General features: G+C 45.6%; 1 protein-coding gene across 2 annotated transcripts in view; it reads left to right on the forward strand.

Moving 5' to 3' along the window:
• Nucleotides 1–274: 274 nt before the first annotated feature.
• LOC139420412 (neuropilin-1a) overlaps nucleotides 275–22,534 on the forward strand; it is an 81,508-nt gene continuing 59,248 nt past the window's right edge. Inside the window, exons 1-3 of one of the 2 annotated variants that reach the window (XM_071170493.1) lie at nucleotides 275–864; nucleotides 2,138–2,579; nucleotides 4,233–4,407. In XM_071170493.1, the coding sequence (XP_071026594.1) occupies nucleotides 2,513–2,579; nucleotides 4,233–4,407 (242 nt within the window). In that variant the 5' untranslated portion in view covers nucleotides 275–864; nucleotides 2,138–2,512. The remainder of the gene's footprint in view (nucleotides 865–2,137; nucleotides 2,580–4,232; nucleotides 4,408–22,534) is intronic. The other variant, XM_071170492.1, reaches the window with a different exon arrangement.

Raw genomic sequence — 22,534 nt, forward strand, 5'->3', positions numbered from 1 at the left:
ATGGCTGTTTATTACTAGATCGTTACACAAAACGTATCAATAATAGCGTTGAACGTATGAGTAAGATGAATGGCAGTTGTATTATCAGTGCTTATTTTGTGGGTGTGTTCAGATGTGTCCTAATATCTAATGTGACTCAGTCTATTCTGTAGACTGCGATAAGACAGCCAGGCGGTTGAATCTACATCTCGATTGTCGAGGCAACCCCCTGGTAAATGGGCGTGTGACTGGCTGGCTGGGTCCCGAGACACCGGAGACTCCAAACGAAGCCTGTGTTCTCAACAGCGCTACAGTAGCTGAGCACACACGCAGGAGAGGTGCGTGACGCGCTGTACAGAGGGAGGAATAAGAAATGCTAAATTCGAGTCAAGCAGTCAATGCATTCAATCAATCAATGCTCTATAGGATATTGACATTTTCCAACCTCGGGTGATATTTTGGACTGACTTTTACCGGCGCCGTGCTACTCATTGTAAGCGCAAATCCCGTATCCCTCACTTGATACTACTGACAGCAGCGGATAGCTGGCTGTGTGTACGCTGAGCTGAGTCTCCGGGAAGGAATTGGCAGCGGGTGCGTGCCTTTGCGCGGAGCAGAGAGGTGCTGAGCTTCAGGGTTGCCCGGACCGGCCCCGGCGTACTACAGGCTACGGATTGACTGGAGAAATATTTGGGAATTGACTTCCTCTCTCGTCAGCGGTGGAGACCTGTCCTTTCCTGTGGTTGTTTTTGAGGTTAACGGATTTGGAAGGAGGTGCGGAGACTTTGACAGAGAAACAGAGAGGGCATACTCTCAGCCTGCCGAAAACTGCTTCGCTTCGATATTGGATACATATGGGGTTGTGAGTGAGTCTACAAGACGCAGGTGAATGCAGTTATTTTTCTTTAAGTGGCTTGAATTCAGAAGAGACAGAACAATGTTGCTATATGAGGAACACTGAGCGAAGCGTGCTCTTAGCTTTCATTCACATGGTGTTAAAAATACAGCGCATTTGAGTGGGCTACTATCCCCCTGAACAGCATAGAACGCAGGGTACGGGCACGTTTTGTATCGCTTGAAATGTTGAATTACTCTGTATTTCAGATTTCCAGTGTCACATGTAAGGAATGTTAGGCGCCCTTGGCTTCATGTCAGAGTAGTTGCACAGAGTATTTTATCCTGTGACTTGGTGAGCATAGCAGCTGGTCGAAAGCATTTCATATAGAATGCAAGTCCTCTTTTTGTGCAATGCCATAAGGTAGTCTAAAAAGCCAAATTGCTTGATGCTTTGCACTGCCATTGATTTCTCTCTAAATCTCAATATGACGTTTTAATGAATGCTTTATCGCGATTCGTGCGTTAACCGCTTTTACAATTAGGACATCTACATCTCCCATTGATGCGTAAAAATAGATATATGGTATAAAAAAAAATCTATTCATATTGCAAATCGATATCTCTTCTTTAGAATGATAATTCGATATTGAATGCCAAATAGCATTTGAAGAATGATTTTCTCTCCTAGGTAGCTCCCTTGAATTCAGAATTAGTCTTTAGTCTTTGAGAGAGGTCGTTTGGCACACACAAATACAAGTTTTGGAGGCAGTAGTGGTCTATGTTATTGTCCTCCAGTCGAGCTGTTTGTTAGCGTAGTTTAGTGACATCCAGTAGCCAGTGACAGTGTGACAGTCCATCTCCAACAGAGGAGGGATAGTGAAAGAGAGCTAGCGCCCGTGTGCGCTGTCACGTTCAGGTCTGACTGGAAGTCTGCAAGTGAGACGGAGAGAGTCTCGGAAAAAGAACCCAGACCTCAGCTTTTAAAGAGAGAGGGGCGTCCATAGGTTGGGCTATGCATATTTGTAATCAAACCAATCAGAGACCTCTGATATTTAGGCTCTAGCAACCAGGCTGAAGCAGGCAGCACACCCGCTCAAAAGAAGAAAAGCGGCCGCAATTTAGTGCTCGTATCCATCGTTTTAAGCCTCTATTATGGCAATGACTTTCGCCAGATGTTAGTATTACTAGTTCGTGTCTTGTCATATTTGAGAATCAGCAGAGGGCGAAAGGGAACAACGCGAGCTTGATTTGCTAATGTGCCCACTTTTGAAACGAATATCACCACCACTGTTGCTTACTCTCAATATTTCTTTCCATTTAGCACCGACGGATTACCTCTTGCCTGGTCATCGTTTCCAAGGAGTTGAAACGGGAGTGGTGCTGGCGCCGGGGATTTTTACTTATTCTTTTACTCGCTCCGACTACTTGTGTGGAGGAAATGGCAACGCCAGTGTTTGAGAGAGGACCCCAACTGGAAGAGAGAGGAAACCGGACCTGAATGACAGGATACAGCAGCCGACCTGAGACATATCCAGACACATTTCAACTGCTTTAGTCAAGACACTTCTGCTTTATTTGTTTTCTTTCGGCCCAAGCTTGAAAATAAGGAAGAATAACAGGACCTGAAAAACCTTGGGAGGAGTTTTATTTCGGTTTTCGTTTTTCCTCATTTTATTTTGTTTCTAACAAAACAAGGATGCATTGTGGATTAGTGCTGTTCCTCTTATTGGGAATCTTCTTCGTCGCTAAGGCTTTCAAAAATGGTAAGTGACAACTGATATTCCCCCGGCTGTGCTGGGCTAGCCTATTTATCCTGATGTTTTTAAGGATGAACCGTCTCCAACCCTTAGCTGATGTTTTTCTGACTCGTTACGCGTTCACCTGCCTATCTTCCCTGCGGGTTAGTGCTGCCATTGTCACAGATACATTACTGTAGTGTGGGTCGTTCTATTTTTCAGATGTTATTAAACGTTTGGGCACAGTAGACTAGTGCTAGGGTACTTCCCTCTTTCTTTGCTGTAGCAAATACATGTAGGCGGCACTTTATTGCTTCGTTTCCACTATGAGCAAACTTCTTTACGCTAGAATGAATAGAGAGACATAAAAAAGAATGAACCGCCACATTTCAAATTCTGTTGAATATTCCATTGTATCCTATTCAAAACACATTTTCAAGTACTTTACATGGTAGATGGTAGCTATAATACAAAAGCATGACTGCGCACACATAAATGAAGATAAAGTGAGAGGCTAATTTGGACTACTTGAAGTGGCGTGTATCTAGACACGAGGAAGGGCTCGTTATTCTCCGGCGCTTGTAAAAAATGGTCTGTGTGAAAAGGGAAACAAGTTTTATAAGGATCTGCGTGAATCTAACAAACATTACGAGCATCATTCGTTAATATAGATTACTCAGCAAACGAAAAGTAGATGGCATAGATATTTTGTTTTATGTTATAGGCTACATAGGCTACCCCAAAAACAAATAAATTATGCTCCTCACAGATAATCTGTGAAAAAACTAGAGTCTATCATTTTTTATTGTTTGGCGTTATTGCCATATAACACATTGTCTACAAGTCGCATGGCACCATATGTGCCATTCCCATGGAGACTCAGCCATACCCCGGCACAGCCACAGTGAAGCAGCAGCTCTCCGTCCACTCTCGGTCTACTACATGAATCCATTACTCCCTGCCGGGGCTAATGGTCCTTGGTCATTAGGAGTTGTTCTAGATAATAGCTGTTTGTGACATTTCACATAATTCTTTACTAGCCTATTTATAAAAAAACATTTTTTACTTTAATTGACAAGCGATTAACATTAACCGTGTTGGCCCAACATAAACCACTACAATTAACAGTAGGCTATAGGCGAAACTTTTCCTAATGTTTGTGAACACTTGTGTTGTATACCATCCTTATATATGCCTGTCAAATAAAATGTGTACCATACTGTGTTATCTGAGCAAATTAATACAATACAAAGTCAATATAACACATTTATCAAAATGTGGGAGAAATTCATAATCTTTAGCGCATTGACTGTCAGAAATGATTGACTTTACCGTGTGTCTTCACGCATGTAGACCTAACCAAAGTAGCCAAAACGCATATTCCATTTGTTTGGTATCTAGTTTAGATATATTTAGACACTGTGGGTATATGTTTATATAGAGTTAGCTTTTAATTTATCAGCCTAAATATATATTTATACAAATTATTCAAACAATCATGTTCGACTCCAGTTTGATTTTGAAAACAGTCTCTATCTTCATCGGGACAATATTCTGATTAAAAAACACACTTTTTCTGCATTAAATTCTAGCCAACATTATTGATTCATTTGAATCCCTGCGTCTGTGTCACTTTGGGCTGTTGTGCTAACTGTCTTTTCTCCCCTTTCTTTCTTGCAGACAAGTGTGGGGACAACATCAGAATAACCAATGCGAATTACCTCACCTCGCCTGGGTATCCGACATCATATTTGCCATCTCAGAAATGCGTTTGGGTGATAACAGCGCCTGGACCTCACCAAAGAATTCTAATCAACTTTAACCCGCATTTTGATCTCGAGGACAGAGAGTGCAAGTAAGTTGACTTGGCTTCCCACTACACCGTTCATGCATATTGTACATGAAAGCCCGCCATCTAGTGGCTATGGGATTATTGCGAGCGCAGCGCTGCCTGCGTGTGTGAGGCAGGAGTGAAACTGGCTTCAGTTTATTTTCTTGTCATTGTCTGAGAAGGATTTTACTCAAAGGACTTAATATTTTTCAGATTCTCATGGGTCTTTCCATTGAGGAAGTAAGCCCATTTAGTCTAAACTTCGATACATTATACATTTCTCTTCCTCTTCTCATCATAGTCCATTAGAAGGGGAACTGACCCATCCTGCTGGGTCAGTTACAGTTCCATGTTTGACTTTTAAGCTTTAAGGTGTTATGCCACTCTAGGTCAAACGGTTAACCTGTTGTCGGGGAGGTCTAAGCCGGGCAGCCAGGCTATGAAACCGGAGCTCCACAGTAATGTGATGAGCCTGCTGCCTCCCTGTGTCAGTGGTGCCCTGAGGTGAAGCAATGTCTCAGCCTGGGCTGGCTGGCTGCCTATCCCTCTGTCTCTGCCTGCGCCCCAAACCCTGCCCTGTTCCCGGTTCCCTGTGTGTGTTCCCTCTGTGCCTTTGTTTACGCTGGAGGGGCAGCTTTAGAACACAGAGTGAACAGGGATGGATACTGTTACTGTATCCCCACTACACACTACATCCAAGCTCTCTCTCTTTCTCTCTCACTGCTATGCCGTTTGTGTTTTCGCTGAATACCACATAGGCCTGTAGATTGCACTGTTTTAATAGGATCTCTGCCCACTGGGCACAGACGTCAGTTTAACAACTAGGTTTGGTCTACACTTGATTGAGTTGTCAGCTAATGTGGATTCAAAGTGAACTCAACAATTATATGAACCATGTCATTGGATTTAGGTGAAAAGGTTGGTGAAAAAAAAGACACTGTGGGTTATACCGCTTTACTGCTTCTATAAAGGGCCATTCTGTGATTTACTGCTTCTATAAAGGGCCATTCTGTGATTTACTGCTTCTATAAAGGGCCATTCTGTGATTTACTGCTTCTATAAAGGGCCATTCTGTGATTTACTGCTTCTATAAAGGGCCATTCTGTGATTTACTGCTTCTATAAAGGGCCATTCTGTGATTTACTGCTTCATAAAGGGCCATTCTGTGATTTACTGCTTCTATAAAGGGCCATTCTGTGATTTACTGCTTCTATAAAGGGCCATTCTGTGATTTACTGCTTCATAAAGGGCCATTCTGTGATTTACTGCTTCTATAAAGGGCCATTCTGTGATTTACTGCTTCATAAAGGGCCATTCTGTGATTTACTGCTTCATAAAGGGCCATTCTGTGATTTACTGCTTCTAGAAAGGGCCATTCTGTGATTTACTGCTTCTATAAAGGGCCATTCTGTGATTTACTGCTTCTATAAAGGGCCATTCTGTGATTTACTGCTTCATAAAGGGCCATTCTGTGATTTACTGCTTCTATAAAGGGCCATTCTGTGATTTACTGCCTGGTTGACCACTGCCGTCTTCCAGAGGAGGATCCTGGTGGTCCTGACTTTTCCTAGCTCAGATTTAATCACCCAGGGACTGTTAAAATGTCGCCAGGCACAAGGTTACTGCGTGTGTGTGTGCGTGCGTGTGTGTGTGTGTGCGTGCGTGTGTGTGTGTGTGTGCGCGCGTGTGTGTGTGTGCGCGTGTGTGTGTGTGTGTGCGTGCGTGTGTGTGTGTGTGCGTGTGTGTGTGTGTGTGTGTGTGTGTGTGTGTGTGTGTGTGTGGACATATAGAAAGAGGAAACAATACTTTTGTTAATGGAATTAACCAGGAATGAGTTTCCTGTGTTTAAACACACACACACAAAAAACAAGGAATTCAGCCTCAAGGCACAAAATGCAATATGGCTTCCCTTTTTTCAGTTGAAAAGAAATGTCCTCGGTGAACTTCAAGTTTGAGCATTTCCGTGTTGTGTACAAATGATTTCTAACGTTTCAGTCCACATCCATTGAAGGGTTCTGTTTTCCACGTTGGGGCTGACCTACCATGCAGTTAATTGCTTGTCCCCCCCGTACATTTGTTAGTTGCGTATAAAGAGCATGTTATTTTCCTTGTTCCAGCCTTTGCCAAACGTCCTTATTATGTCTGGAGCAGAGCCAGGGTTTACAGTGTTTTTACTGTGTAATGCTGCCCGTGGAGTGGTCACGGGTTATAAACCACAGCGCTAGAGGGAAGCACACTAACAACAACTAACCTGCAGAGACATCTTTGAAACTTAATCAAGTCACTAGTGATTCATGTGGTTCATGCAGTTTATGCGTCCCAAATGGCACCTTATTCCCTATTTAGTGCAGTACTTTTGGCCAGAGCCCATAGGGTTTCCCATAAGGCTCTGGCCAAGAGTGGTGCACTTTAGGGAATAGGGTGCAATTTGGGACGCAGTAATATACAGTGGAGAAACAGGGTCAGCTTGACCTCAAGGCTCTTCTACTTGAACCACTTCTCCTCTGCCCTGTTTGGTCTGGCAGCGTTTCATAGTCCACGTTTTAATCCAGCGGTTTTCATGGGACTATAGTTCCACTAGTTTACCCTTACGTGGATCGTAAGGGAAGATGGCCAGTGACATTGGCTGAGTCCCAAATATCACCCTATCCCCTATGTAGTGCACTACTTTTGACCAGAGCCCTGGTCAGAAGTACTGCACTATATAGGGAATAGGCTGGTGGTTAAGATGCAGCCATTCAATTAGGCTCTCTCATTTTTCATGGCCCTAGGTCTCAACTCATGTAGCCTAATGGTGCTTAGTAAAGGGAAGGCCACTCATCTTAATAGCTAGAGGGACATGTCATAATGTAGATAAGTCCATTAGGGCATAGGAGGGAGAGATACTGTATGTGCTTCATGGCCTTGGTGTCTTTGTGTCGCTAGATAGCGGTTGGGTTGGTGTGATTTGTACAGCAGCAGTAATCAGACTTCCATGGGCCATCCAGTCGCAGCTCAACTCAGACAAAACAACCCTTGCATAATGGAAACTGATGAAGGCAAGTCCCAGAATGGAAGCCTTGCCTTGCCTTGCTTATCTGATGGACCAGTGCGTAGGGGGTAAGCAGGCAGCTACAATGCAAGCCTCAGTGCGCTCCCCTGCAATTTAATTATTGGTCCAAATGGAACACACATGCTCCACATGTGCTCCTACATTGCCGTTATCAGCCAACCAAACAGAAACCAAACAAAAGGCTGAGTCTACCTCTGTTGTTACACGTGTGACTGGCTGACAGGTTTGTTTGAAAGGTTAGGTCTGCATTCCAAATGGTGCCCTATTCCCTTTATAGTGAACTACTTTTGACCTGAGCCTGATGGGCCCTGTGTTCTCCGCTATATAGGGAATATGGTTCCATTTGGGACTCAGACTCAGTCTACAACTCGTATCCTGAGAGAGTGGAGAGTTGGAGGAAAAGCGTTCACCAGTAGATAAGGACTAAGTGGCCATTGAACGGTGAATGTGGGAAATGTTTACCTTTCCATGCAGTGTTGTATAGACTCTCATGCTGTGTTTTTGGGTTATGCCACCGTTGTAGCTCTCACAAACCAAATGAAGTTTGAGGTAAAAGCCTGGTCCGTCAAGACAAATATTTGGACTCAATTTGCTCTGAAGTTAACATCAGACTTAGAAAACCTTGCAGAGTGTGATGCTGTTGCTTTCTACAAAAGCTGCTTTGGTTGGAATCAACATTCCACCAATATGATATGCTTTTGACAGCACAATGAATCATTGATGTGCTTGGATCCTCTGACCAAACAAAATATCGGACCAATTCTTTCTATGCCTACATAATGTGAGATCCCCTCATAGCTATGGTGAAGACTGCTTAAGAGTAGAGTTGCCTTTTGACGGAAAGAGGGGTTAAAGTTGAGCGATGGGGTAAGAAAAGGTTTCTATATGAAAATGCCTCTGTCCTCTATGTTTTTGAGAAAAGATAGGTTAAAATGGAGAGATGAAAAGAGAGAGGATGATTCCTTCTATATGCGAGTGAGTCTCCTTATTCCTTCCTCCCTCTTCTTTCCGCCTGTCCTGTGTTTGCTGGACCTCAGAGAACAGTGAATTCCTGTGTGACAGCCCATGCAGTCCTGAGATGGCGAGGAGACATGGAGGGTGGGGGGAAATATTCGGGGAATGCCTTCTGAAGAAGGCCCTTTGTGGGGGGAGGAGAGAGGAGGAGAGAGGAGGAGAGAGGAAGAGAGAGGAGGAGAGAGGGAGAAAGCCAGTCAGTCAGTGAGTGAAAGCTTCAGCTCATCTAACACACAGTGCCTCAGAAGTTAAATCCCCACTAGCTGAACTCCCCACTAACTGAGCTCCCCACTAACTGAGCTCCCCACTAACTGAGCTCCCCACTAACTGAGCTCCCCACTAGCTGAGCTCCCCACTAACTGTGCTCCCCACTAACTGAGCTCCCCACTAACTGAGCTCCCCACTAACTGAGCTCTCCACTAACTGAACTCCCCACTAACTGAACTCCCCACTAGCTGAGCTCCCCACTAGCTGAGCTCCCCACTAACTGAACTCCCCACTAACTGAACTCCCCACTAACTGAGCTCCCCACTAGCTGAGCTCCCCACTAACTGAACTCCCCACTAACTGAGCTCCCTACTAGCTGAGCTCCCCACTAACTGAACTCCCCACTAACTGAGCTCCCCACTAACTGAACTCCCCACTAACTGAGCTCCCCACTAACTGAACTCCCCACTAACTGAGCTCCCCACTAGCTGAACTCCCCACTTCGTCCCCCCCCCTCCATCTCCCCTGCTACTGACTGTGACTGCCCGTAACTCAAGGCTTGAAAAAGCAGCCTTTTCTTCTCTCTAATTATGACCCCCTCCCCTCTCCTGTCGAGTAGCCCCCTCAGAGAGCCACATACCCTGCTGGGAAGACAAACACTCTGCGCTGTGGTCTGAGACAATACACATCCTGCCTGCCTGCCCTCTGCCCTCCACTCTCCGCCTGCCCTGCCGGGCATTCCTCCTGGCTAGCCCTGCTGGACTAAAGGCTTGCAACCCAAATGGCACCATATTCCCTGTAGGGATCTGGTCAAAAGTAGTGCACTATGTAGGGGAAAGGGTTCCATTTGGGACACAGGCCGAGACTACAGACATGAGTTACAGCAGGGAAAAGCAGGGGAAAGTGTACTCAGCCCCCTACTGGTTCTGGAGAGTTCTGTTTTATGTATGTCTTTTTGTTCTGCACAAATCCTAAGACCCTGACTGACTCATAGGTTCGTAACACAACACTTCATGTTTAACAATGAAGACCACCTGTTCCTCTCAGAGTATACGAGGGGTACTGTGAAGAAGGAGGGGATTTGTGAATGGGACTCAGTGCTGCGACTGCTTCCCTGGTACTGCCACACAAGCCTGCCTGGGTCTGAAGCTCCCTGCTGGGGTTGGGATATCAGTGGGCCTTCTCTCCTCTGTGGAGAGGCTCCATCTCTGTGTGGAAGTGCCCCATAACTCTCCCCAGAAATCCCCTGAATAAAGTGCGCTGACTCTCCCACTCACTTCCCCTCTCACTCCCTGGATTCATCCCATATGCCACCCTATTCCCTATATAGTGCACTTAGTTTGACCAAGCCCAATAGGGCACTATAAAAGGAATAGGGTGCCATTTGGGACGCAGGCCCCTGTCTCACGCTCGTCCGCTGCACAAGCAAATATGGAGGTGGTGAGTGGGCTGCGTGATCGTCCATCAGCCTCCGTTGTCATGGAGGAAAATAAATAAGGCAGGAATGTAACGAGGCTTTTTTAGTTCTCTGTCGGGCACGATCAGGTCTTCTAAAACAGGCAGGCAGGCTGTGACCTCTTAGGGCCAGGGGAAGAGATTTGGGCTGACATGAATTGTTGGAGATACTTATAGCCTGACTAACAGACAGGATTTCTAGTTGTTTATGGGTCTCTTTTGTGTGAGTCTGTGTCAGTGAAGCAGTTCCGCTGTACAACATCAAAGCAGAGTTGAGACGACAGAGGCAGATCTGCTCAACGAGACGAAATGCAGAGAGCAGCAGCGCTGTGTATTTTGACTACAGACGAGGACAATATCGGCTGAAATGATGCACCTGGTCCGCCTCCAGAGTTGTACAGTAGGAAGTACATTGTATCTCAAATTACATTACAGCAGCACCACTGATAGCAATTTGCTTCAAGGTGAGTTGTTGCTCTGAATTATCACAAATTCGCAACTTGCCATAACAGAAAAGAGGACACAGGTTTTTCAGAAAGCCCTGTTTTTCTGGTACATTCACAGCATACAGAAAGACTTCTGGCCAGTCCGGTGACCCATTAAAACTAGTGTAATTAGCATTTCCCAGCAGATGAAAGCCCTGTCTAAACTATCTCTCTGGGGTCATGTTTAAAAGAGAGGTTCACCTCTGTCATAAGATAGAGGACAAAAGGCTTTAAAAAGAGAGTGGTGTAGGAATCCTCTTGACTCTCTCTCTCTCTCTCTCTCTCTCTCTCTCTCTCTCTCTCTGTCTCTCTCTCGCTCTTTCTCTCTCTCTCTCTCTCTCTCTCTCTCTCTCTCTCGCTCTCTCTCTCATTTCTCTCTTATGTTACGCAAAGGGTTAATGGTGGCAAAAGTCCTTTGGCTAATGAGCAGGATTTAAATGTGTGTGTGTGTGTGTGTGTGTGTGTGTGTGTGTGTGTGTGTGTGCGTGCGTGCGTGTGTGTGTGTGTGTGTTCGTGAGTGCGTGCGTGCGTGCGCGTGTGTATGTGTGTGTGTGTGTGTGTGTGTGTGTGTGTGTGTGTGTGTATGTGTGAGTGTATGTGTGTGTGTGTGTGTGAGTGTGTGTGTGCGTGTGTGTGTGTGTGTGTGTGTGTGTGTGTGAGTGTGTGTGTGTGTGCGTGCGTGCGTGCGCGCGCGTGTGTGTGTGTGTGTGTATGTGTGTGTGTGTATGTGTGAGTGAGTGCGTGCGTACGTGCGTGCGTGCGTGTGTTTATCCCTGGCTGGGGCTAGACTAGAGGAGATGGGTTTTCCGGTAGTGAAGTGTTCACCTTGGCCAGTGTTGGAAGGGCAGCCTGATTGAAAAGCTTTCTTGCCGTGACATCTGCCGTCCTCCCTGCTGCTCTGTCACTACTTTGATTCATGCGCGCCCAGCTCACGCACACCACGACCGGGAGGCGAGCCACTCTTCTACCCTGCAGGAGAGGACTCCACTTCAGAGGAGGAGGAGAAGGAAGAGGAGGGGAAGATGAAACAGGAGGGAGAAGAAGAAAGGAATGATAAGAGGAGTATGGGGACTCAGTCGTAAATCAGAAAAAAGCAGACTTGCAGACCTATAACTCTGCTATGCAACGATATAAAGATATCATGTTTCAGGTTTATTTAATCATCCATGTTCACTGAGAATGGATGATTTAGTATCTGAGTTTTGGTTGGTTGCGACCTGTTTAGTGTTTTCCCTCCAGAGCCATATAAGCATCCCTATATGGATTTTTAGTGGATGATGTCACAGGCCACACAGCTGAGGGATTTCTTGTAGTATGCCTTGCTTTTTATCCAAAACAGACTCCCAGGAAAATAACTTCATGGACAAGTACATGGCTGCATCCCAAATGGCACCATACTCCCTACAAAGTGCACTGTTCCCTGCATTATCTGTATGGGTTCTGATCAAAAGTAGTGCACTATGCAGGGAATAGGGTACCATTGGGATTCAGCCCATGATTAGAGAACTGCATTGTCTCTATCTGGACACAGATCAATGGACTGTAAGAAATTCATACAAATTTGAATTCCAGAGAAAGGCGAAAAAGCATTAAACACTCAGGTCGTAATTCAATTAGAGTGCTGTTTCCAAAGACATTGGCAATATGAGCACGCAGTCTCAACTCACTCGTTTTTTAGATAAGCAACAGGTTTTTCTTTAGCTCACCTCCTCACTTCTCTCTCTCTTTCCATGTAAGAGAGGCTGTTTTAAACATGGCGTCTTACTGGTTGCGCTCAAAACAACAAAAGGGGAAAATAAACAAGGGGTAATTATGAGATGGCTGTAGGAAGAAAGGGAAAACAGTACTTCACAATACTTCTCTTCTCCTCCACCCTCCACCCTCCACCCTCCCAGTCTCTATAGGAAAGAGTCCATGGAATCTTGTTTTAATTGATGAGGCCTATTGGAGGTTGTGGAGGCCTGTTGACGTGGCCGGCTGGGGCTGTAGTCAGTGGTGTTGGTACACCTTGTCTAGGCATGTTAGCCCTGTTTGGTTTAGTGCCGTAGCCCTGAACGGCCCTCGGGGTTTGATTGATGTGCCCTTGTTTCCCAGGTCCTCCCAGGCCTGTTTGTTGCCCTAAAGCCGCCTTGCTTAGTAGGAGAGGCTTTGAAGGCCAAGTGGGTTTGTTTTGCAGTCGGTAGGAAAGTCCTTCTATTTCAGTTTGGCTGGATTCCAAACGTCCTCGGTCCATAGTTTTCCGTCCGATCTCTGTGATTATGCACACCGTGGAGTGGTTTGCCAACCTGTTCGTCGATAGCTGGTGTGGTGTTTCCCGGGCCCTCACTCCACAGCTCTCTGGAGGTTGACAGGAGTGTGTGTGTTTGTGCATGCCTGCGTCTATGTTTGTGTGTGGGCCGACTGCAAGCAGGAGGCAGCGGCAGCGGGAAATCAGGCAGTGATGGATGTCTCTGGACCCCGTTAATCTCTGATTGAGTTAAAGCTACTCCACAAACCCTCGCTTTGTTGGCTTTCCCACTTGATCTCTTCTCTGTAAATCAACAAAGCTACCGCCTTTTCCTCACATCATAATTGCATTACCTAAAATAGCCTCAATAGGCACATGGATGGAATATTTCTTCCTTCTGCACCACTATTTAGTACCCTTTTAAGATTGAATTGTTTCACAGTGGGGTGCTAGTGGCCTCCCTGTTACAATACCCTACCCTGGTGCCACCCCCTACCCCTGAACCGCGCCACCCCTAAAAAGGGTCATAGAGAGGGCCTCTCACCTCCTCTCCTCGCCATCCTTGGGCCCTTTAGAGGCTAGAGGGGGACATGGGCTGCATATAGCGACACCCATCTCCCTATAGTGCATTACTTTGACCTAGAGCCTCTGGTCAAAAGTAATGCCTTATATAGGGACTAGGGTGCAGTTTAGGACGCAAGCATGATCAGAGGCAGCTAGTTACTAGGCGAATGGGCTCCAGCCAGACCAGGGTGTGCATATAAGGCCCAGTAAGGAGAGGTCAGAAAATTTGCCTTCCAAAAACTTGGCAGGACCGGCTAGGCTAGCCCATCAGATCAGCACTTTAATCAGCATGGGCAGTGGGTAAAGACTGGTTAATGCCAAGCCCTCCATACACCCTACCCTCTGCCCGGCCCACAGCCCTCGGCCCACACATGTTGTTTTTGTTGTTGTGGAATAGATGCACTGCTTGTTACCTCCCCCTCACAGCCTTCTCAGCATGGCCTATTTGGCTTCCGAACAACATCATCGTTAGACAAATCAAGTATATTAAAGTGTGAACAAAGGGGAATTTTGATTGGAAATGAGGATGGGATGAGGCAGCCATGAGAAGAGGATGTGAGCGTCCCTGGTTATCTGGCAATCAGTCAAATAACTGGTCACGCCAAAATACATGCGGCACACACATTCCAAATGACTCCCGTTGTTTTCTTATCGTCATCCTCTTCCGCTTCCTGTCAGGAGCAGAAATAAAGAGGATGCCTAGTCAGTTGCATAACCAAATGAATTGTGCCTTCCGCGTTTAACCCAACCCCTCTGAATCAGAGATGTTGTGGCAGGTCGCCTTAATCAACATCCTTGTCATCGGCACCCGGGGAGCAGTTGTTGGTTAACTGTTGATTCTCCGGCTCAGGGATTCAAACCAGCGACCTTTCGGTTACTGGCCCAACACTCTTAAGCGCTAGGCTACCTGCCACTTCTGTCTTTATGTGTGTGTGTGATAGAGTAGCAAGGGCGCCCTGCACAAAATCCCTTTTCCTTCTGTCCTCCCTGCTCCTCTCTCCAGCCAATACCGGGGCTATCCCAGACTTCTATCCCAGCCCCTACAGACTCCCAGCCGGCTGTATGTCTCTCTGACCTGGTCCAGGGCTCGCAGGGCCCGGCCTCCCATAAACCCTTGCTGTTTCTATGCTGTAGTCTTCTGGGAGGATGGATGCGGAGGAAGAGAGAGGTGAATGGGCCTTTTTAATTGAACAAGTCCCAGTACAGTTATTACTATTGCCCGCCAGCTCCCTAGCCAGTGTGGAGCCAGATAAAAGCATCAGGGGACGGCTGAGTGAGAGAGGAGATGGGCCTGTCTTGGTCTATTCTACTCTGCTACTGCCCTGCCCGACACTGACCCTGTGCCCCCAGACCACCAGCGTTTTTCATGTTGTCACCCATTAGCCTAATACTACCACTACCACTACCTCTCTCTCTCTCTCTTCTCTCTCTCTCTCTCTTTCTCTCTCTCTCTCTCTCTCTCTTTCGCTCTCTCTCTCTCTCTCTCTCTCTCTCTCTCTCTTCTCTCTCTCGTACTACTTCTCTCTCTCTCTTTCTCTCTCTCTCTCTCTCTCGCTCTCTCTCTGCCCCCCATTCTCTCTCCCTTTCCTCTCACCCTTTCTCCTCCCTCCTTTCTCTCTCCTCATTGTGGAGAGGAAAAAAAGCCTAGAAATGCCACCCAATAGCTTTACCTCTGTTTGACCCCATTCCCCCCCCCCCCCCCCCCCCCCCCATTCCCCCACTCTTAGAATCCACTGTGCAGAATATACACACAGCTCGTTACTCACGAGGGAGGGAGGGAGCATGCATCTCACAGTAGTCAACAAATGGGCAATATAGTTTGAAAATGATCTTGTTTTTGAATGTGCGTGTCTGTTGTCTGTTCTTCTTTTTTGCATATGTCTTGCTCGCCGTGCTGGCTGTCTCGTAAATCAGAAGTCATACCGTATCTTCTCTTCAGTCCCACACAAAGTTCAGTGGGTCATGAGTCCATTGTTTACAGTGAAATACTTGTTGACCCTCTTCCTCCTTCCGCCTTGCCTCTCATTTTCATAGCATTCATCATATCATCATCATAATGAAATGGATTAGAGGGATTATTATTATTTGCATGGTACGGTATTCCTTCACGGCAAAGGCACTTCCTCTTCTCATACTCTTCCTGTACAGTGTCAGAGTGACCCCAGGATGACCCTGTATATGTGCTCTGTGATTGGCTGTCAGTTACACTAAGAGGACATGGGGTCAGGCATCATTACAGGAGACATATGCAGGGCAGGGAAGGCTCACTGACCGCAGGGTCACATGTCATGGCAGGCAGCCCTATTAAGATCCTATGAAAGTATTTACATTAAAATTCGATGGCCGGCCCCAATTCGTGCTTCATGCCGGCATTCTAGCTTTAGTGGTATAGGGCCAGGGAGACTAGGGTTTTATTACCCTTTTATCACCCTTGACTTGTCATTGTTGTAACAATGGCCCTAGGAACTGTCAGGGTCTGAATTTACAATCGAGAGTCAGAAATGTAGAATATAACAGGTGCAATTTTGACATTTGATTGTGCATCATTCAACAGTTTTTCTCTTGTTATGTCAGTCACTGACAGTCAATCAATTAGCCATGTCAGTTAACAATTTTTGGATTGGTAGTTAGTCTAGCCAGCTATCTAAACTTGTAGTAATCATGGCTGAATACTGACCGAGCACTCAGGGCATGGGCCCAGGTCCCTGGCCTCCAGGGGGCCCACATTGATTCTGTTCGTCATTCTCACTCAGATATCAAATTAAGATGGCATAAGTCATGGCAAAATGTGTAATAAAAGTGCAGGAAATTAGCTGTAAAACTGAAGAAAAAATATCTGTGCCCCATGGTAAAATTTGTAGAACTGCATGAATTTTGTACATAAAATTGTTACATTTTCTGGCAGTCTAATGGCAAATTGTGTAGAATTGCAGAAAACGTGCTTCAAAACTGAAACATTTTCTCTACGCTCCGTGGAAAATGTTTTAGAATTAAAAGAAATTAACCTTAAAACTCACATCCGCCGTCAAGAGGGGGACCACTAAAATGTTTTGTCAGGGTAGCCCCCAACCAAATCCTATTTAGGGCCCCCAAAAGGCTAGATCCAGCCCTGATCTAAACCGTGCTGCAGTATAGCCCCCTCTACTCCTCTCCTCTCCTCCTCTCTTCCTTTCCTCCTCTTCTCTTCTCTTCTCTTCTTTCCTCTCCTTTCTCTGTTATCACAGCCCTCTCAGATATCAAGATGGGACAAATGGGAGCTGTCCTCTCAGTAATAGCCCCAGAAATGGCTCACTGACACAGACAATATGAGGACCTGCTACTCTGCTACTGTCTGTTTCTACCTTATCGTCTTTTTTTATCCACTCATCCTTCTTTCTTTTCTTGTCCAATTTCCAATCTTCTCTCTGTTTTTACAAGGTTGCTAGTTACTCTGTTGTGGAATTTATCCAAGGTTTTGTTTGTACACTACAGTATACAGTGGCTTGCGAAAGTATTCACCCCCCTTGGCATTTTTCCTATTTTGTTGCCTTACAACCTGGAACGGAAAACTTGAGCGTGCATAACTATTCATCCCCCAAAGTCAATACTTTGTAGAGCCACCTTTTGCAGCAATTACAGCTGCAAGTCGCTTGGGGTATGTTTCTATAAGCTTGGCACATCTAGCCACTGGGATTTTTTCCCATTCTTCAAGGCAAACCTGCTCCAGCTCCTTCAAGTTGGATGAGTTCCACTGGTGTACAGCAATCTTTACGTAATACCACAGATACTCAATTGGATTGAGGTCTGGGCTTTGACTAGGCCATTCCAAGACATTTAAATGTTTCCCCTTAAACCACTTGAGTGTTTCTTTAGCAGTATGCTTAGGGTCATTGTCCTGCTGGAAGGTGAACCTCCGTCCATTTCTTAAATTTATGCCAGCAGCATACCACCCTGCATACCACTGCTGGCTTGCTTCTGAAGCTAAGCAGGGTTGGTAATGGTCAGTTCCTGGATGGGAGACCAGATGCTGCTGGAAGTGGTGTTGGAGGGCCAGTAGGAGGCACACTTTCCTCTGGTCTAAAAAATATCCCAATGCCCCAGGGCAGTGATTTGGGACACTGCCCTGTGTAGGGTGCTGTCTTTCGGATGGGATGTCCTGACTCTCTGAGGTCATTAAAGATCCCATGGCACTTATTGTAAGAGTAGGGGTGTTAACCCTGGTGTCCTGGCTAAATTCCCAATCTGGCCCTCAAACCATCACGGTCACCTAATAATCCCCAGTTTACAATTGGCTCATTCATCCCCCTCCACTCCCCTGTAACTATTCCCCAGGTCGTTGCTGCAAATGAGAATGTGTTCTCAGTCAACTTACCTGGTAAAATAACAGATAAATAAATATTAATTAAAATCTTTGGAAGACTGAAACAGATTTCCCTGTATTTAGACCCATCCATCATTCCTTCAATTCTGACCAGTTTCCCAGTCCCTGCTGATGAAAAAAATCCCCACAGCATGATGCTGCCACCACCATGCTTCACTGTGGGGAATGGTGATGAGAGGTGTTGGGTTTGCGCTGGACATAGTGTTTTCCTTGATGGCCAAAAAGGTCAATTTTAGTCTCATTTGACCAGAGTATCTTCTTCCATATGTTTGGGGAGTCCCCCACATGCCTCTTGGTGAACACCAAACATGTTTGCTTATTTTATTCTGGCCTCTCTTCCGTAAAGCCCAGCTCTGTGGAGTTTACGGCTTAAAGTGGTCCTATGGACAGATACTCCAATAACCGCTGTGGAGCTTTGCAGCTCCTTCGAGGTTATCTTTGGTCTCTTTGTTGCCTCTCTGATTTAATTCCCCCCTTGCCTGGTCTGTGAGTTTTGGTGGGCGGCCCTCTCTTGGCAGGTTTGTTGTGGTGCTATATTCTTTAAAAAATTTATTAATGGATTTAATGGTGCTTCGTGGGATGTTCAAAGTTTCAGATATTTTTTTATAACCCAACCCTGATCTGTACTTCTCCACAACTTTGCCCCTGACCTGTTTGGAGAGTTCCTTGTTCTTCAACACTGCTTGCTTGGTGGTGCCCCTTGCTTAGTGGTGTTGCAGGGGGTGACTTGTCAGTTTTTAACTTGTCAGTTTAAAAAAAAAAAAAAAAATTGTAACAAGTTATATTTTTCATTTCACTTCACCAATTTATCTATTTCAATTACAGGTTGTAATGCAACAAAATAGAAAAAACGCCAAGGGGGTGAATACTTTTGCAAGGCACTGTAGGCCATGTTGCAAGACATGAGGCAAGACTTCAGTACGTGGGGGTTGTTGAGTAATGTAGTTGGTTATTCACTGTCACCCGACCCCGAGTTAATGTTATAATGCATTTCCTAGAAAACAATCTGCTTGGATATTCAGTAACAGCAATGTGACTACCTGAATATTCATAAACATGTTCTTCTACAAATATGCATGGTATTTAATTTCAGGAGCTGACTTGGAAAGGGAAAAGTGCTAAATGCATATTTCCATTCTGCCCAGGGCGATTCTCTAATTAATTGTGGTTATCCATCCCTGTTTTATTCATGATAACAAGATGTTTTATGGAAAATGAAGGGATCGTAATGAGTGCAAAATACCAGCACTTTAACACTTTCTCGCATCACTACCACAATTATTGCTTCCATTAAATGTTTAACCCCATGAATAGACAGTGAAAGGAAATAGATTCCAGGGTGAAATGGAATACAGGTTTTCTGTTTGTTGGCATTTCGCTAGCCTTTGAGCATGTCTCCAAAAAGAGCTCTACACATTAAGCAATTAGATCAAGTTCAAGTTTATCCAACGATTGATTTATGACTAGTGGAACGACTGGTCGAAAATTCCTTTATCATACCGGCTGTACTTCTGTATTTTGAAAGTTCTGTATCTTGCAAACTTGATTGCTGACCCGAAAAATATTTTGGGGACTATATCCCCAATGGACTAATGGAACAAATACCAAAATATCATTTTTGGGTGGAGTTTTCCTTGAAATCTCACCCCACAGTCCAACTGGAGTTCCTTTTAGTCTTACAGCAGACCATGTATAATCACGTTATCGTGACTTGTCACGGCTCACGGTTTGTGTGTGTAATGATCTGGTGAGCTCATAACAGCAGTTATGCTACAGAAATATGGTACTGATCTGTTTTGGTCTTCTGGGCTTTCTGTAGGGCCTAGGGAGAAAGTGTGTAAGCTGAACACACCTCGTAGTTTACGAGAAGCTAAAACAGCAAACAGCACAAAGCCTTCCACGTACGACAAGGACATGAGGTTTGCAGACCTTCGCTTGTGTGGTTGGTTCTATTCCTCTAGCTGTCTTTCTCCCCCTCCCCCACATACCTTCCTCTACCCTAGCGTGAGCCAACGCCAAGTTTAGCAGATAGCGACCCCCTAAGGCTAACTAACTTCTCTCCACATTCTGTCTGCTCTCTCTCTCTCATATTTCCTAATGAAGGTGCATTGTGTTGTGTTGAGATGCAATAATTGGGTCTAAATACCCAAATTCATTCAACTGATTGTTGGGTAGAACGCATGCAGGATCTCTCAACAATGTCATTCACCAATGACAACGATCTGATAATGATATATCCATCAATGATAATGATCTGATAATGATATACTGTATCCACCAATGATAATGGCAATTGCAGAAGCAGCCTCAAAAATCAAAACCAACCAGTCACATCTAAAAATATGACATTGGCTGGGCTTTGCAATGAGCTGGGCCGGGCTGATCCAAGCGAGGCTCGCCAGAACGAGTGACACGCAAAAGCCTTGATGGATGCAGCTGTGGAGGACTTTGTGTAGGGAGGATCTTATACAGCCATGTGGTATGGTATAAGGGCCAAATGAGAAGCTCTCCTCCGCTCTCCCCTCCTTAGCCCACTTCTAAACACTTCGGTTCTAATCATTCTTCAGAATGGTGGTGATGTTGGTGGCCTCCACCTCTGGGTGGGTCCCTCCCTCCCTCCCACACACACACACACACACACACACACACACACACACACACACACACACACACACACACACACACACACCCTCCCGCACACACCATCACTCCTGCACACACACACACCCTCCCGCGCACACACACACACACACACACACACACACACACACACACACACACACACACACACACACACACACACACACACACACACACACACACACACACACACACACACACACACATTCCCAAGCACACACACACACACACACACACACACATTCCCATGCACACACACACACATACGCACACACACACACTCCCTCACTCACAGACACACACCGGTTCTAAGGGGACTTGGTTAGGCACTAATCTGTCCTGACTCTCTCCCGTTGGCTGAATGCAGGACTGTTGGAGTAAGAAGCTATAAAAAGCCACTGATTGCTTGAGACACCCTTGATGTCTCACGTCCAAGTTTCCATTTCAGCTCAGTGAACTGTGGGTCTTTCCTACCCTGGCTACTCGGCAGTCTGAAATCACAAAGTTAATAACTCGATTAGTGTGAGACGGAGTCGGACGTTTAAATGTAGAGTCTGTTGCTGCCCACCCTGTTCCTTCCTTGTCTGTCAGACTCAGCAACTGACAGTTAGTTCATTACAGACCTGAGGAGTGAGGAGGGGAGGAGAGGGGGAAGGAGGTTGGGTGAGACTATTATTATAGTTGTGGGTTAATGAATGTGACATGCTGGAGGAAAGCTGTAAGCACAGTCCATCTGACCTGGTGAGGTACGTCCCCTTCACGCTTGGAAAAAGAAGGACTCCTTGTAGAAACAGTAATGATGTGATGCTCCAGTCCTGAGTGACAGTTTGTTAGCCCTGACGTCTCGCTAGCACCTGAGCAGAATTTTAGATCTCAGAGCGCAGATTTTTGGACAGCTGACAACAGGCTTTACCTGTAAATCCCATCTAGAACTCTCTGAGGCTGCATCCCAAATCACACCCTATTCACTATTCACTGTGTAGTGCACTACTTTTGTAACCCATAGGGTACTGGTGCACTATATAGGGGAAATGATGCCATTTAGGACGCACTCTATAGGCCTCCCAGCTCAGTTCTGTTGTTTGGACCACTTTAGTTAGTTTTAACCCTGGGAGTTGTTTTGGTCATGTTTGGAGGTGACATGTTTCTAGAAAAAGAAACACTAGAGGACAGACTTGGAGTGCATCCCAAAAGGCACCCTATTCCCTATTGCCCCATGTGCCCTGGTCAAAAGTAGTGCACTATGCACTGTAGGGATTTGGCTGCCATTTCGGACGTAATCTTTGACAGTTTGCTGTGACACAGTTCTACCAGGGGAAAGAATATCGAAGAATATTTGTACATTTGTTTTATAGCTTTCTACTCGGTCATGGACTGATTAAAGAACTATAACCTGTTGTATCGAGCTTTAACAGCGCTTTATAACATTATTCCTTATTAACCAGGATCATATCCCATCTATCATAACCGCATCATATGCTTTCTCTTTTATATAGAGCTAGAGAGATCATCATTTCTAAAAGGGAAAGCTGAAGGCAGTTTAAACTGTGTTATATTGTTAGCCTGTGGTTCATCGCCTCCTCTTGGGTTGTGTGAGGTGGGTTAATGTTCCCGTTTGACACAGCAGGATTGCTTTCTCTCGCTCCCCGCAGTAAGAAGGCAGGGTAATACATTTGGAGGCGCTGAAGCGATGGTCGGGGAGAATTAGATTCATCCCTTTTTCGCTTTTAATTTCCCCTCTGGATTGGCAGACCATTTTCACTGTTAGTGTTGTGGGAGGCACATCCAGGCTGGAGTGGAGCAGACAGATGAATGAAATGTTATAGCTGGGGCATGATTCAGCTGGATCCTACTGTCTATAAGGGAAAACGACAACATGTAACGTAACAAATTATTATACTGTCTCTGTGGGGGGGGTCCAAATTTAACTTTGTGGAGCCTGAGGATAGTTTTAAATGAAATGATGAATCGAGGGCAGCTGGAGGACTGGCCAAGCTTAAAAAGTAGGCCACCGCCTCTGTGTTTGGATGGGAACGGTATTCCCTTCTAAGGGTGTCTGTCTGTCCGGGGTCTTTGGGTCAGGCATTATGGTTGTTGTTAACGGACCTCCCTCACTTCAGAGGGCTCCCAAACACACACACACACAC

The sequence above is a fragment of the Oncorhynchus clarkii genome, chromosome 11 (genome assembly GCF_045791955.1).
Source record: "Oncorhynchus clarkii lewisi isolate Uvic-CL-2024 chromosome 11, UVic_Ocla_1.0, whole genome shotgun sequence".
In the NCBI taxonomy this organism is placed as follows: Eukaryota; Metazoa; Chordata; class Actinopteri; order Salmoniformes; family Salmonidae; genus Oncorhynchus; species Oncorhynchus clarkii.